This window comes from Pelmatolapia mariae, linkage group LG6 (assembly GCF_036321145.2).
Source record: "Pelmatolapia mariae isolate MD_Pm_ZW linkage group LG6, Pm_UMD_F_2, whole genome shotgun sequence".
Classification (NCBI taxonomy): domain Eukaryota; kingdom Metazoa; phylum Chordata; class Actinopteri; order Cichliformes; family Cichlidae; genus Pelmatolapia; species Pelmatolapia mariae.
Genome location: NC_086232.1, coordinates 2,100,076 through 2,114,859, shown reverse-complemented (window position 1 = coordinate 2,114,859; position 14,784 = coordinate 2,100,076). Strand labels below are relative to the sequence as shown.

At 42.6% G+C, this 14,784-nt stretch overlaps 1 protein-coding gene across 2 annotated transcripts in view; it reads right to left on the bottom strand.

Moving 5' to 3' along the window:
- Nucleotides 1–1,060: 1,060 nt before the first annotated feature.
- tesk1a (testis associated actin remodelling kinase 1a) overlaps nucleotides 1,061–14,784 on the bottom strand; it is a 30,766-nt gene continuing 17,042 nt past the window's right edge. Inside the window, exons 2-9 of one of the 2 annotated variants that reach the window (XM_063475625.1) lie at nucleotides 14,591–14,639; nucleotides 13,923–14,069; nucleotides 13,653–13,735; nucleotides 13,186–13,276; nucleotides 9,343–9,426; nucleotides 8,947–9,033; nucleotides 8,740–8,833; nucleotides 1,061–7,431 (exon numbers count right to left, since the gene is read on the bottom strand). In XM_063475625.1, coding sequence (XP_063331695.1) covers nucleotides 6,194–7,431; nucleotides 8,740–8,833; nucleotides 8,947–9,033; nucleotides 9,343–9,426; nucleotides 13,186–13,276; nucleotides 13,653–13,735; nucleotides 13,923–14,069; nucleotides 14,591–14,639 — 1,873 coding nt within the window. In that variant the 3' untranslated portion in view covers nucleotides 1,061–6,193. The remainder of the gene's footprint in view (nucleotides 7,432–8,739; nucleotides 8,834–8,946; nucleotides 9,034–9,342; nucleotides 9,427–13,185; nucleotides 13,277–13,652; nucleotides 13,736–13,922; nucleotides 14,070–14,590; nucleotides 14,640–14,784) is intronic. The other variant, XM_063475624.1, reaches the window with a different exon arrangement.

Below are 14,784 nucleotides of genomic sequence, written 5' to 3'. Positions count from 1 at the left end.
ACACCTGAACACAAGCAAGGTAAAGAGATAAGGAGCATACAGCAAGAATACAAAGGAAATATGACTATCAAAATAAAATAGGGAATAACTAGACTGGGAAACATAAAACAGGACTGATACAGGAGGGAGAACAATTAACAGATAACACACTGTAGCCAAAACTAGAAACTTATTCTCTCCCTTTGATCATGATTATTAATGAATTATCATCGTTATCATTTTATACTAACACTTTCACAGATCGTCACATTTATATGAAACCACAGTGTAATGTATACCGTGCACAGAACATATACTGCTGGATATCAGAGTCCATCAACTACCAAGCAGAAAAGAAAAGGCAGCTCCTCGATATTTTATTATGAAATCAGGAGAAAGTAGCTTATGTCCTGTGGATAACGTAAACATACACAGTAGCTTACAATAACAGCAGTAAATAAATAAATAAACAAAAAATGAAATATGAATTTGTAAGTTTCGGGTTCCAAAGTTTATTCAGACTCCAGGCTTAGCTTACTTTAACAGAATGTAATCTGTAAACCTTTAAATGGGCAACAATGATTAGTGTAACAAGGCTTTAGTCTTGTCAGCATATCTTTATTTTAAGTTCAGGTCAGCACATGAACACATCAAAGTGACTCATAACTAGGTTTTTAACGAGGCATACAGTAAACATTTCCTTGGAATTTATTTTAAGATATGCACTGTGAACACTAGGTGGCAGTGTGGGACAATGACTGGATGTCATTAGCTATAAGTGAGCCTCGGTCTTTAAATCTGTGACATTCCTGCTTTTATTTGAACAGGCTGCTCTTCCCAGTTGTTTGATTTCTCCAACAATCTTCTTCCCGGCATCAACTACTAATTTTAACAAGTGAAACTGTTTCCTGGTGTTTCCTTGTCTGGTCCATCACTGGCCTTGGGCGACCCTACCAGGAGGTGCGGCTATCAAGATCAGCAGCACAGACTTCAAAGACCAAAACAAAGTATTATGTGAATGATTACTGAAAAGTAAATATATTTATTGGTTAATTATACTGGGTGATTTAACTAATTACTTTATATGAACTGAGAATACAGGAAAAAGAAAATGTGAGTATGAGGCACTTTGGCTACGTTCACACTGCAGGTCTTAATGCTCAATTCCGATTTTTTGATCAAATCCGATTTTTTTTGTCTGCTTGTTCACACTACAAATAAAATGCGACAGCAAACGCGCTCTAGTGTGAACCCTCAAAGCGGCCCGCATGCGCAAAAGAAGACGTCCCACACAACGCGCTCTGTTTAGACCCAGACCAACAGTATTGTTTGACTGACGGCCTTAATATAAAGACTTGTTTCGGACTTTACGTTTCCCAATTTTGCTTTAAGTTATAAAGTTATTGTGTTATTTACATTTGGCCTAATAATGATCCTTATTGCTGTTTTAGAGGAGCGGTGCTTCAAAGGATAGTTGCAGATTTCTGTCAGAATCTGCAGATTATACAGTACAAATAAAATGTTCACGTTTCTCCAAAGTTGTCTTCCCAACAGTTTCACTAACATCTACAGTGGATGGCCAGGAAGCGTTCACGATGTCTTCTCTGGCGCTGATAATTGGCGTCTGTCTTGTGTCAGTGATGTAAAAAACGGGTTTAATGAGACCTGACCATTCAAACAGCAGTCGCTTTCTAAAACATCAGATATGTATCGGATTCAGAACCACATACGAAAGTGACCCAGATCGGATTTGAAAATATCGGATTTGTGCCGTTCACACTGTCATACCATGATCGGATATGGGTCGCATAGGGTCAAAAAAGTCGGATTTGATGCACTTTCGCCTGCAGTGTGAACGTAGCCTATGAGACCAACAAAAAAAGGCTTTCCAAGAAATTTGAACTCTTCCGGTTTTTGGTTTATTACCTAAAAACAACCAGAGTGAATGTTGCTGGATGCAAAACCTCCCATGCCTCCAGCAGATCATATCGACATATAACATTTGTATAGGCTCCAAAACATCTTAAGACCTTATTTTTCCCTTAAAGACCTCCAGGAGTCACTATGTCATCTCCCCAAAGCAAAGGTTAAAAAGCAGCACTCAAAGAATCCACAGTTATATTTGTTTATTACCAGATGATTGCACACACGTTTCTAGCTGTACAGCAGGAACAGAACTTGGAAATAAGATAAGAAATTAAGGGATAAAAGATTATCCTGTGAGTATACATCACTCTACCTTTCGCTCCAAAGCACATACACACACAGTGTGTGAAATGATTTGTATAATAAATATGCATACCGGTTTCATGTTTTCCAGTTACAACAGTGTAATCAAAATGAACATGTAGATAAGTAACATACACTGGAGGATATCTGATGAAAGCTGGGTAGTTTGTTGAGCCAGAAATACATGCACACACAGATAAACATAAAAAAAATCAGCTGTAGCACAGATTTAAATAAAGCCCCATCTAACAGAAGCCTGGTGTCTTACTGCAAAGTGCTCCACGCTCAAGTGCAAAAATAAAGAATCTAAATGAAGAGCTTCTTCCTTCAACAAATACCAGTCTCTCCATCTCAATCACACATACACACAAACGGGTACTTCTATAAAAAAAAAAACAACAACAACAACAAAAAAAAAAAACGTAGGAAGCAGGTCATCTTTATTAACTTTATAAATACTCCCCCGTCAGCTACTGTCACACAAAATCAAAAGCATGTGGTTATCTTCCTGCGTCCAGACTGCTGGGAGCAGTAAGGCTCATCACATCTTTCAGTTTGTGTCCACTCCGTAGCAGCGCTGTACTGTTTCCATCAGGGATGCTGCATCAGAGCTGCAACGCAAGTTCAACTTCCTCTTTACATGTCAGCAAAATGAGGTGTACAAATACAGCTCCTCCCTACCACACCAAAAACTACAACACAGTTTAAAAGAGCATCCTGGTTTAAGTCTTTTCTGTAATAATATACGTCGTCTAAATCTCTTACAGTCGTCTGACTCACAGCATGTGGACATTTCATTCTTTATACCATCTGCTTGTCACCACACTCAAAATCTACCAACCACACATCAAATGTTTTTTGACAATGGTTTGGAAACTATTCATAAAAGCAAACAAATATTTTGGTCTCTATGGATCGTTCCTACCCTCCTACCCATATTGCAAGTGAATTTCCGAATAACTCCAGTTTTATTAAGGCTTAATGTTAGGAGTAAGGTCGCTTTCACTATGTGCTGACACAACCGGCTGTAGCTGGTATCTGTCTGTTCGACCTTACTTCCCCCAGCTGAGTCACTAACACTGGACCTCTCAGCTGTGAGCGTGCTAATAAAATGATCATGCGGTACAGACTGTATCACAAGTTCATCCTCCAGCTTTAGTGACTGGAATTCTAATATTTTATAGCCTCTTAATTAGCAAGTATGTGTATCAATGCACCGCATCTATGCATTTTAGCTGATATCTTATTACAAAAGTCTCAGGTCTAAATATGCTAACGTCTGGCTCCAAAGGATCAACATGGCACCAGCCAAAGCACTATAGCTAAAGGCTTTAAAATGAAGAATCCACAAACCAATGGTTGACATCACAGTTGCTTCATCCATCTTTTATATACAATATAAAGTAAAGATCGGTGTGTATAAATTGCAGAAAACCAATCCCTTCCAACACTCTTTTGCAGGGATTAGTGCTGTCCAAGTTAGTGAGAATAGTTTGAAGAAATGCAAACATGAATTTTTGCCCTACACTGAACGATAATGGTTGCAGCTGACCATACTCCAGTGGTGCACAGTGCTAGGGATGTAGGTCTGGATATACAAATAATCCTCCAGCATCACACTAACTAATAGAGGCTAGTATATATTCTATACCTGAGTATCAGCATCATGAAAACTACATTTGGGGCAACCAATGCTAGAAATGGGCTACATAACTTAGTAGTAAGGTTAGGATTATGAATCACATTCCTTGGTAAAGTAATTTGAAAAACTAACCAGCTGTAACAAATGCTTTAGTTACTAAAGCTGATAAAGTAATTTTAAGTTAAGTTCAGCTAAGTTACCATCAGCCCTGGGAGTTTGAATGCATCATTCATCCTTATCCAAATCAAACCAGCATTTTGTTACATGGGTTAGCTTGCAATTCGCACATGTTAGCAGGAATGCTAGTACTGATTAACATTAACCAGAGGAAAGACAGAAAAAACAAATGTTCCTACTATAAACTGAATGCCCTGGCAGTAGAATACTGACAGTAGTTTCAGAGTTTACATTTGTGAGACAGAACTAAGATTCATCTAGCTAATGTTAGCTCACGTTAGCGTGCCTGCCAAATTTCTTGTTACTAAGTATAAAAGCTAGTTGTTTAGCCTCAGCTAATTTGCTGTTGTCACTAGCAAAATACTATGTGAAGTTACATCAATGGTTTTTTTGTCTTTATGTGAAGTTTGTGAAGACCTTGATGTTTGTTGACATTCCTGGATTTGACTTCTAAGCTAGCACCAGCAGCTCTATAGGTAGTGGTTTACACATTTGCCTAACACGTGAATGGTTGTTGGTATGAGACCAAGAGTACAGTCTATCTCTGCCTCATAAAGGGTATAAAATTCTGCCAAATCAGAAACACAGAGCCATCTGCTGTGACGACCCCTGGTTAATAAGGGAGCAGCAAAAAGGAGCCGTTTCTTCAAAGCTACCCTTAGCTAGTGTTGGCACTAGGAAGGGAAAACAAGCAAGGCACTTGGGAGCATAAGCATCTCATCTTTTGGACTTCTGCAGAAAATGGAGGTCTGGATTAAAAAAAAAAAGAAGGTGGTAATTTTAATAATATTATTATCAAAATTGGCAGCACTGTTGCCTCACAGCAAGAAGGTCCTGAGTTCAATTCCACCATCAGGCCGGGGTCTTCCTACGTGGGTTCTCCCCGGATACTCCAGCTTCCTCCCACATTTCAAACACATGCAGTTTGTGGGGTTGGGTTAACTGGTAACTCTAAATTGCCCATAGGTGTGAATGTGAATGGTTGTCTGTCTCTATGTGTTTGTCCTGTGACAGACTGGCGACCTGTCCAGGGTGTACCCTGCCCTTTGCCCTAAGACAGCTGTGATAGGCTCCAGCGACCCTGACAAGTATAAGAGGATGGATGGATAACCAACATCTAACTTTTTGCATTTGAGACGTTACAGTCCTACAAGGTGTGACATCAGCTGCTTGCACATGAAAATTTCAAGTTTCTAATTAATGTTAGGATACACGTGTCATCAAGGGAGTATGCCAAGTTATAAATCATTTACTGATTAATTACTACTCATAAACACAGTTAGCTAATTTACACTTATTTTATTAGGAAATTCTGATTTTTCCCAATTCAAATGTATTATTGACACAATCTTTGTGAAAACTAAAACATCTAGAAATTGTCTATACAGAGATGTAAATAAATAATTTAAATAATTTAGCCATTTAGCTCTCGTCACTCATCACTGAGGACACAGTATAAAATATGGATGTAGCTTCCTGTTAGGAAAAATGAAGCCAATGTGGAAGTGCCTGTAAACCTGCATTCATCTCAAGGGACCCGATGATGATAGCTGTGGTTGCAAAAAGATTTCCAGTCCTCTGGAGGCACTTTGCTGCCGAGTTCAGTCACTCGATTTTACGTCATACTGAATAAAAAATGGAATCGATTTTGTAAGATGATTATGCCACGTTTCAAAAAGGAGGATTAGCTCATTGGTCAATGACTGCCCAGTTGGCAAGTGGATTCAGTCAGGCCTGCCCCTCTTTGTCACATGTGTCTGGAAACCAGTTCCACATACAGCGTGTTTGCTTCAGTGGAGATGGGAGTTCAGTGTAAGCCAGACTAGCTGCTCTGTCTGAATGAGCACCATCCCAGAGGCAGTAATGTTAACCCTGACTGATTAGATGTATAGATCTGCTCAGCATACAATGTTGGAAGCAATAAAGTAAGCAGCTGAACCCTGGTCACCTCTTCCTTTATGCCACCATGCTTCTCACTGTGACAGATTGTTGTGTTTAATCCTCCAGCCCAATAGATGGCGCTCTAATCAGTAGTATGTTAGCACAGGCTACAGTGGCACAGCTGCTAGAGTCAGTATTAAGCATTGAGTACCCACTACATTTATTGTTTATGCTTTTGTCCACTTCACTTTGCCACGAGTTCAAAACAAGCACCTTCGAGGATTCTTACGACTGGGCTTCTGGCAGGGAGCGGCCGGGCTCACACGACACAGAGGGGCCCGCCCCCACTAATCCATTTGTGTTGTGACACAGCAATGTTTTGGTTGCGACTGCTGACGAGGAAGCGCTGCCACCAGTTATGGTACCGTTGAGGTTCCGGTAGGGCCGCTGCCGTGGTAACGAAGCCCTTCTGTGGGGGGCAGGTATGGCAGCTGAACCACGGAGGCACACAGAAGGGAAACTCAGGCCTACCAGGCAGCAGCCTGGACAGGAAATTGCCTCCTCCTGCTCAGAGGGCCCCCTTGGGTCCGAGGACAGGGCTCCACTGTAGTCACTTGAGCGGCCTCCTCGACCCCACTGCACTTGCTGACTGATTACCAGGCCTGAGCCGTTGTTGTTGTTCAGTCGTGGCAGAGGAGGCAAGGCAGGCGCCGAGAAGGGAAGCCGCCAGCCCTTGGTCCGTATGGAGTTGCAGGAGGTAGAGGTGAGCAATGATCTTTCAGGTGTAGCGTTCAGGATACTGTCTGTTGCCTCAGGAGATTTGGTGCAGTCCATGGGTTCTGTAAAACTTGTGCTCTCCTCCTCTTCTTCGTCATCTTCCTCTTCCAATCGCTCCAGAGACACCATTTCCAATTCTACAGGAAAACCAGGATCCTCTGCCACCCGTATTTCCTTTCCAAAAGACTCTCTCCTCACACTTGGCTCATGTCTCATGTCTGCATGGTCAACCTGCAGCCTTCTTTGTATTCTCTCTGAAACCTTCGTCCCCTTCATTGTGTCATCCTTCGTATCCTCCCATGTCCTATGCTTCATGGCCGCCTCTCGAGCGTCCTCATCCTTTTTTTCTTCCTCTCCCGCTGCATGTCTGGGCAGAGCCACAGTCCGGCTGAGCTCTGGGGTGCAGGGCAGAGACTGGCACCTTCTTGGAGGCACTCTCATCCCTGACGCTTTTTTAAGAAGGTGGGGGGAGGTGCACATGTCAGGAAGTGCAGGTAGGGTAAAGGTCAGCGAGATGACGGACTTGCTGGGAGTGTCCAACAGTTTGCACCGTCCTCCGTTTAAGTCCTGTCTGAGAGAGAACGGGTTGACTCTTGCTGGGGTCCCGAGTAAAGGAGAAGGCAGGCTTCCTGGAGGTATCGTGTCTGACTGGCTCCTGGCCAAGCCTTGCCATAGCTGAGTGTGGTCCGCAGGGTGATAGGGAGAGCTCCGGCATCGGTACGGGCTGACGTCTGCTGCCACAGGCTCTAACCAAGGGAAACAAGGCGGAAGACGGAACAAGAGTCAGAGAGCACGATAGGCCACAAACCACAGAAAATACAAAGAGAACATAACATGTAAGAACATTCTTTTTTTCACTGGCGGCAAGGCGGCATCACCTCGTGAAAAGGTCTCGCTATGCTCCTCCGTCTTCTCTTTGCCCTCACCTCCTACCAGCTGCAGCGAATGGCTGCTCTGTCCTCAGCCTCGTTCTGCTGGAGCTCATTATTATTACGCTGGTATCATTATCCCTCCTGTCACTCACAGGGTAACGTCACATCGTTGGGTTCTTTTTTTATTTTTGACAAGAGATAGATAAAACGGAAAATAATACTTCCAAATAAAAGAGTGTGTTGTCTTCTGTTATCATCTCACTGTAACTGCTCTTTACCTGCCTCTTCTACAGTGCCCAAAGCTGCAGCTCCAGTGATGGCCAATGAGCCGGCCCCAAAAGTGAGGCAAAAAGTACAGTAAAGTACATGCAAATGAAAAATACATGAGTATGAAAAACAGTCTGCAGTGTAAAGACCTGACAAGGCTCCATCCTGCAAAGCTGATCCATCAGCTTCATTGGTCAGAACACCCTGAGGTCTGTTTGTTTTAATCCGTGTCTCAAAGTATTCAGACCATCATAAAGGTTTGAGGAGGCACACCGAGGTACAAATTATGATGTTTATTATTCTGTAATGTCTTTCCTCAATGTGAAAAAAAATATGAGCTATAATTTCATAGTTTCATGTATGTTTCAGACAGCCAGAACTCAACAAATATAGCTGTGACTTATTTATGTGCTACAAACATCCTTTAGGCCTAACGATACGCATGTTAAAGCTTTACGGTTAATCAAAGGCAGCAGGTGAAGTTTTGTCTCCTTGTTCAGAATCCAGCTGTAGTAAATAAAACTAAGTAGAAGCTCAGTTTTCACTTTTGATTTTTACTTTTCGAGTTTTTGCTAGCACATGTTAGCATCCCTAACATCATCAGCAGCCTCGCTCCAATGCAGTGCAGTTTTCAGCAGCAGCATGGCAGCTGGGCTCAAGTGGTGAAAGCATGTGCAGTTCTGTATTATACATCTTTGTTGATTAAAACATGAGAACAACAACGCAGCAAGAGGATGAAACACGGTTAGCTGTGGCAGTGATGGCAGCTGTAGCCGGCCTGTGTCTGAACATGCTTCAAAGCATTGCAGGGACACATCAGTGGGTCGGGCTTTAACCTGCTCTAGGACCCAGAGAGAGTGAAACATTCAGAACAGTAGAACTTTAGAAATAAGTAGATAAAAAGGATCTTTTTACCAAGTGCAACAGGCGTCTCTCCCTGCTCCTCTCTCTCCAGGGTCTCCAACGTGAAGACGATGTCAGAGAACGAGGGTCGACTCTCTGCATTCATCTGAGACGACACAGAGGAACAGAGCCACAGTTTTAGGATGCAGACAAAGCTTCATTAGCTCCCGGTCGTGTTTGGCTTGTGACCAATGAGACACTGAGTGTGTGTATACTTACGTTACAGCAGGTCACGGCGAGATTAAAGAACGCTGGTGGGCAGTCCCCGACCATGTTCTCGAATGCATCCACATCCAAACCAAAGTCCTACAGACAAACACACAGCTGGGAGAGTTAGCACAGTTTCAAAATGTTTCAGGTCAAATCTTTAGCCTGGATTAGGTCTTACATGTCCCACGCCATATGACTGGTTTTGGGTATACGTGAGCTAACCCTGTGTATCTCTATCTCAGGTGGGCCGACTACTAATTGGCAGGTTGGTGTTCAGCCTGCATATCACAGGACACTGAACCTCCAGTTCCTCGACTGCATTCCTCAGAGTGTGAATGTCAGATAAGGTACAGAGCAAAGTGCTGTATGAATGTGTGTGACTGCGTGGACAGATTTATTTCCTACCTCTGTCCTCGGTAAAAAATCAGGATCAGCTTCAATCCGGCCAATGATCTCACACAGGATGATGCCATAAGCAAACACATCCACCTAAGAGAGGAGGTCCCGTTAGTTCTGGCTGTGTGTTAGGGCTCCAACTAGATTTCATACAGAAGTACAATTCAAACCCAGACAGATGAAACTAACTCTTAACATCATCAGATGAACATGATGTCTTTGATCAGTTCCATATGCTCTGAAACAGGTGATGTTTCCACACAGGCAGGGGTTCACTCATACAGGTCGAGGTGGCAGCATCATGCCCTGGAGCTAGTTTGCTGCCAGTTGTACTGTAAACAACCTGCTAATAACAAATTGTTCAACTTCACCAGTTGAAACATGGATAACAAACATACACCAAAGCTACTTTTGGAATTGATAAAATAGGAGATTAAGCTTCTGGAACAGCATTCCCAAAGCCCTGAGATCAACCTTATTGGAAACGTGTGGACTAAGCTTAAAAGCCAGGAAACCAACTCATTTAAATGAGCTCTATGAAGTCTGCCAAGACCAAAAACTAACATAATAAAACCCCAACCTGGAGAATTTGGGGGCAGAGTCTAATGGTTGGTAACTTTAAATGCAATTACACAAACATGACATTACGATTGACAGAGTTACACTGTGGTAGATTTCATTTTACAGTAGGTTTGTCTGGGAAAGTTGTTAGGCTGGTTTGGTACAGTTAATGTTAAGTAGAAGTATCCATTCAATGTCGCCCTTATTAAGGTTTCCCCAGTCTCACGTTTGGATCGATATCTGTGATCCTGACTTAAACGAACTGATCAGGTCTTTGATGACGTGCTATGATGTGTGCATTGATTCTGACATGGAGAGCTAAGATGGCACAACGGCAAAGGGCTGCAAAAATGTTATTTATACAGCGTCAAATCAGAACAACAACTGCCTCAGGGTGCTTTATATTATAAGGGAGAGACCCTACAATGATAGAGAGAAACCCCCAATAATCATATGACCTCTATGAGCAACAGTGCTTTGGCAACAGTGGGGAAAAACCCTCCTTTTTAACAGGAAGAAACCTACAACAGAACAACGCTCTGGTGGCAATCTGCTGTGACTGGGTGGGTGGGGATAGGACAAACATACAAAGGGATCTGTTAGCTGCTTTGTATGTTTACAATAATGTCTGCAATACATTTCATCTTAACTGCAAACTCGACGTGGCTGAAAGAGGAAACAGCAACGATACGTTTCCTATCAGCGTCTGGCTCTGACTGGGGTCCCTGCCAGCTCAACTCCACATGCACTAGGTGAACGGTGTCGCACTCAGAGAAGGAACATTTCAAACTAAGAGAAAGGAATGACCTTTATTTTTGGTCATCTGTTGGAAGAACGCTCAGCCACAGACTGTAGAAACAGTTCAAACTTCACACATGCTTTTATGGTTTCAGGGGGAATCAGAACTGAATTCTGAATCCATTACTTGTTGTAACTTTGTTGCAGTTTATTGTTTTGATAACAGCATTTTGGTTATGTGGTAAATGATTTACTGCCATCCACATATTTAGTGAGAGCTGTTAATTATAGATTTCATTTTCTGCCAAAAAAGAGCATTTAATACTTATTTTCATTAGAAGACTTCATTTCCCAGAATCCTTTGTTGTAGAGACGGAAGCTACTCATATTTAACTAAAAGTTTTGCGGGAAGCCATTATGATATGTTGCTCTGATGTTGGTCAGTTTTTGTGTTGTACACCCCTTTTTCGAAGTCTTATACAGTGGCTTGCAAAAGTATTCGGCCCCCTTGAACTTTCCCACATTTTGTCACATTACAGCCACAAACATGAATCAGTTTTATTGGAATTCCACGTGAAAGACCAATACAAAGTGGTGTACACGTGAGAAGTGGAACGAAAATCACACATGATTCCAAACATTTTTTACAAATAAATAACTGCAAAGTGGGGTGTGCGTAATTATTCAGCCCCCTTTGGTCTGAGTGCAGTCAGTTGCCCATAGACATTGCCTGATGAGTGCTAATGACTAAATAGAGTGCACCTGTGTGTAATCTAATGTCAGTACAAATACAGCTGCTCTGTGACGGCCTCAGAGGTTGTCTAAGAGAATATTGGGAGCAACAACACCATGAAGTCCAAAGAACACACCAGACAGGTCAGGGATAAAGTTATTGAGAAATTTAAAGCAGGCTTAGGCTACAAAAAGATTTCCCAAGCCTTGAACATCCCACGGAGCACTGTTCAAGCGATCATTCAGAAATGGAAGGAGTATGGCACAACTGTAAACCTACCAAGACAAGGCCGTGCACCTAAACTCACAGGCCGAACAAGGAGAGCGCTGATCAGAAATGCAGCCAAGAGGCCCATGGTGACTCTGGACGAGCTGCAGAGATCTACAGCTCAGGTGGGGGAATCTGTCCATAGGACAACTATTAGTCGTGCACTGCACAAAGTTGGCCTTTATGGAAGAGTGGCAAGAAGAAAGCCATTGTTAACAGAAAACCATAAGAAGTCCCGTTTGCAGTTTGCCACAAACCATGTGGGGGACACAGCAAACATGTGGAAGAAGGTGCTCTGGTCAGATGAGACCAAAATGCAAAACGCTATGTGTGGCGGAAAACTAACACTGCACATCACTCTGAACACACCATCCCCACTGTCAAATATGGTGGTGGCAGCATCATGCTCTGGGGGTGCTTCTCTTCAGCAGGGACAGGGAAGCTGGTCAGAGTTGATGGGAAGCTGGATGGAGCCAAATACAGGGCAATCTTGGAAGAAAAACTCTTGGAGTCTGCAAAAGACTTGAGACTGGGGCGGAGGTTCACCTTCCAGCAGGACAACGACCCTAAACATAAAGCCAGGGCAACAATGGAATGGTTTCAAACAAAACATATCCATGTGTTAGAATGGCCCAGTCAAAGTCCAGATCTAAATCCAATCGAGAATCTGTGGCAAGATCTGAAAACTGCTGTTCACAAACGCTGCCCATCTAATCTGACTGAGCTGGAGCTGTTTTACAAAGAAGAATGGGCAAGGTTTCAGTCTGTAGATGTGCAAAGCTGGTAGAGACATACCCTAAAAGACTGGCAGCTGTAACTGCAGCAAAAGGTGGTTCTACAAAGTATTGACTCAGGGGGCTGAATAATTACGCACACCCCACTTTGCAGTTATTTATTTGTAAAAAATGTTTGGAATCATGTATGATCTTCGTTCCACTTCTCACGTGTACACCACTTTGTATTGGTCTTTCACGTGGAATTCCAATAACATTGATTCATGTTTGTGGCTGTAATGTGACAAAATGTGGAAAAGTTCAAGGGGGCCGAATACTTTTGCAAGCCACTGTATAAAGACTATCGCTTCTATAACTGATGTCTGGTCCATTTTTCTTGGCTAAGTGGATTTGCCACAACATTATGTGGCTTTTCTTGGCTGCTTATACTGAGAAATGTTCCTATTGTTACACATTGTTGTAGCAGCTGCTAGTAACAGCACACAGTTAGCACAATTGTAAGCTAGCCCCATCCCATCATATGCAACTGTGTGAAAGGATACTGGTCACTCAGTATCCTGTGTTTGTCAATTCTACAAACGCACAAAGACAACACAAATACCAACATATTCAAAATAACAAGTTAAAATAAAAAAGAAGAGAAAACAGAGGATAAGACAAACACGAGGAATCCAGACAGTTCAGCTAATATTAGCCACTGGCCCGTACCGAGTAAAGAGTTCATGCTTATAATTAAATAAAAGGAAGAAGGGTCACAATATGTGTCAAAGATTACACTCTAATACTGTACTCCAGTTTTACAGAACCAAAGACGCTCACCTTCTCGTTGTAAAGTTCTCCTCTCAGAACCTCAGGGGCCATCCAGTACGGAGAGCCCACAATGGCCAGAGGCTGTTTCTCTGAACCATCACTGTAAAGAAACCAGGGCCGGTCCGTCATTAGGAGCCTAATGTGAATGCTCTTAATGATCTATCTAATCACACTTAAAAAAATCCTGCCAATAATCACTTTGTAGATCATACATGAAAAAAATTAATATAACGTTTGAATATTAAGTCCCATTTATTTTAATGTGGGAACGATCAGAGCTGGAGTGGAGAATCACTGGATTTGACTTTTTAATAGAAGTTATTCAGCTGTCAGGTTACAATGTTTCCATTTTCCTTTTAATGTCTGGGACACATTCAGGTACCTGTGCACAAACAGACCACGCTCTCTAACACAGACAAAACAGCTGTTTTGATCAAATTTATAGAAGCTCAGGAGAGAAAAGATTCATCCTGCACCTGTAATCAGGGATCTTCTCTGCCAGGCCAAAGTCTCCCACCACAGCAGTGAACGTGGCATTTTCACAGCGAACCAGACAATTCTGCAACAGCAAAACAGTCGAGAAATGAATATATGCAAACAACAGCTGGTAAAAACAGTTTAAACCACCTCAAAGAGTCTCATTCTAACAACTACAAAGAACAATGAGAGAGACAGAAGTACAATTTAAAAAGTTTCATTTTTGTCTTTGCTTTCATCAGTGCAGGTATGCGACTCGTGTGCTGTACCTTGGATGTGAGGTCCCTGTGGAATATGCCCTTACTGTGCAGGTACTGCAGCCCTCGGGCGATATCCAGAGACAGAGCCATCCTGACTCCCCACGACAGATACAGGTCACTGTCCAACAGCTGCTCAAGGTTACCCCCGTTTATGTACTGCACAGAAAGAGACGATAGGGTGAGCCAACACAAACAGATACAAGCAAGATCCAGAAATGCTGCAAGCTCATTTATCTCAAGAGGGAAACTGTCCTGTGGTCTGACCAATTCAAATCACAGGTGCCATGTCTCCCACTCTAAACCAGTCAGGGGATTCTTCCCAGCACACAGTTTAAAACATGTGGCCCAACCTCAGACCTGTTACCCAGTGTAAGCATTCACTGCATTAAGGAAAATATATGAAGCAGGAAAGCTGCCCAAACACATACAGAGCTGTTAAACGTGGGACTCAGACGTTTGAACAGATTGCTCACTAATTTGAAGTCTGATGGTTTAATCCCCTGGTCCTCGGGGACCCTGATGAGCCACACTAAATGGGACTTAACATTTCTTGCTTTTGAATGTTGTCTTTGCACTACTTCTAAATGAATATAGGAGGAGAGACAAATGAGAATAAGGAGTAGCTGTGGAAACCTGGAAATGTTGTCAGCATGAAGAGGACAAAATAAAAGTCTTACCTCAGTCAAAGCGTGCAGCTGACCTTCATGCACACAAACCCCGAGAAACCTGACAGGAAGTCAAGAAACACGATTTAATCACTTCTACATGTCAGTAACCATGACGCCCATCCATCGATGGACAGCTTGGAATGTGTTGATATGGCACCCCCTTGTGTCCCTCAGAGGAACGACAAAACCCTGGTGTTCCTCAG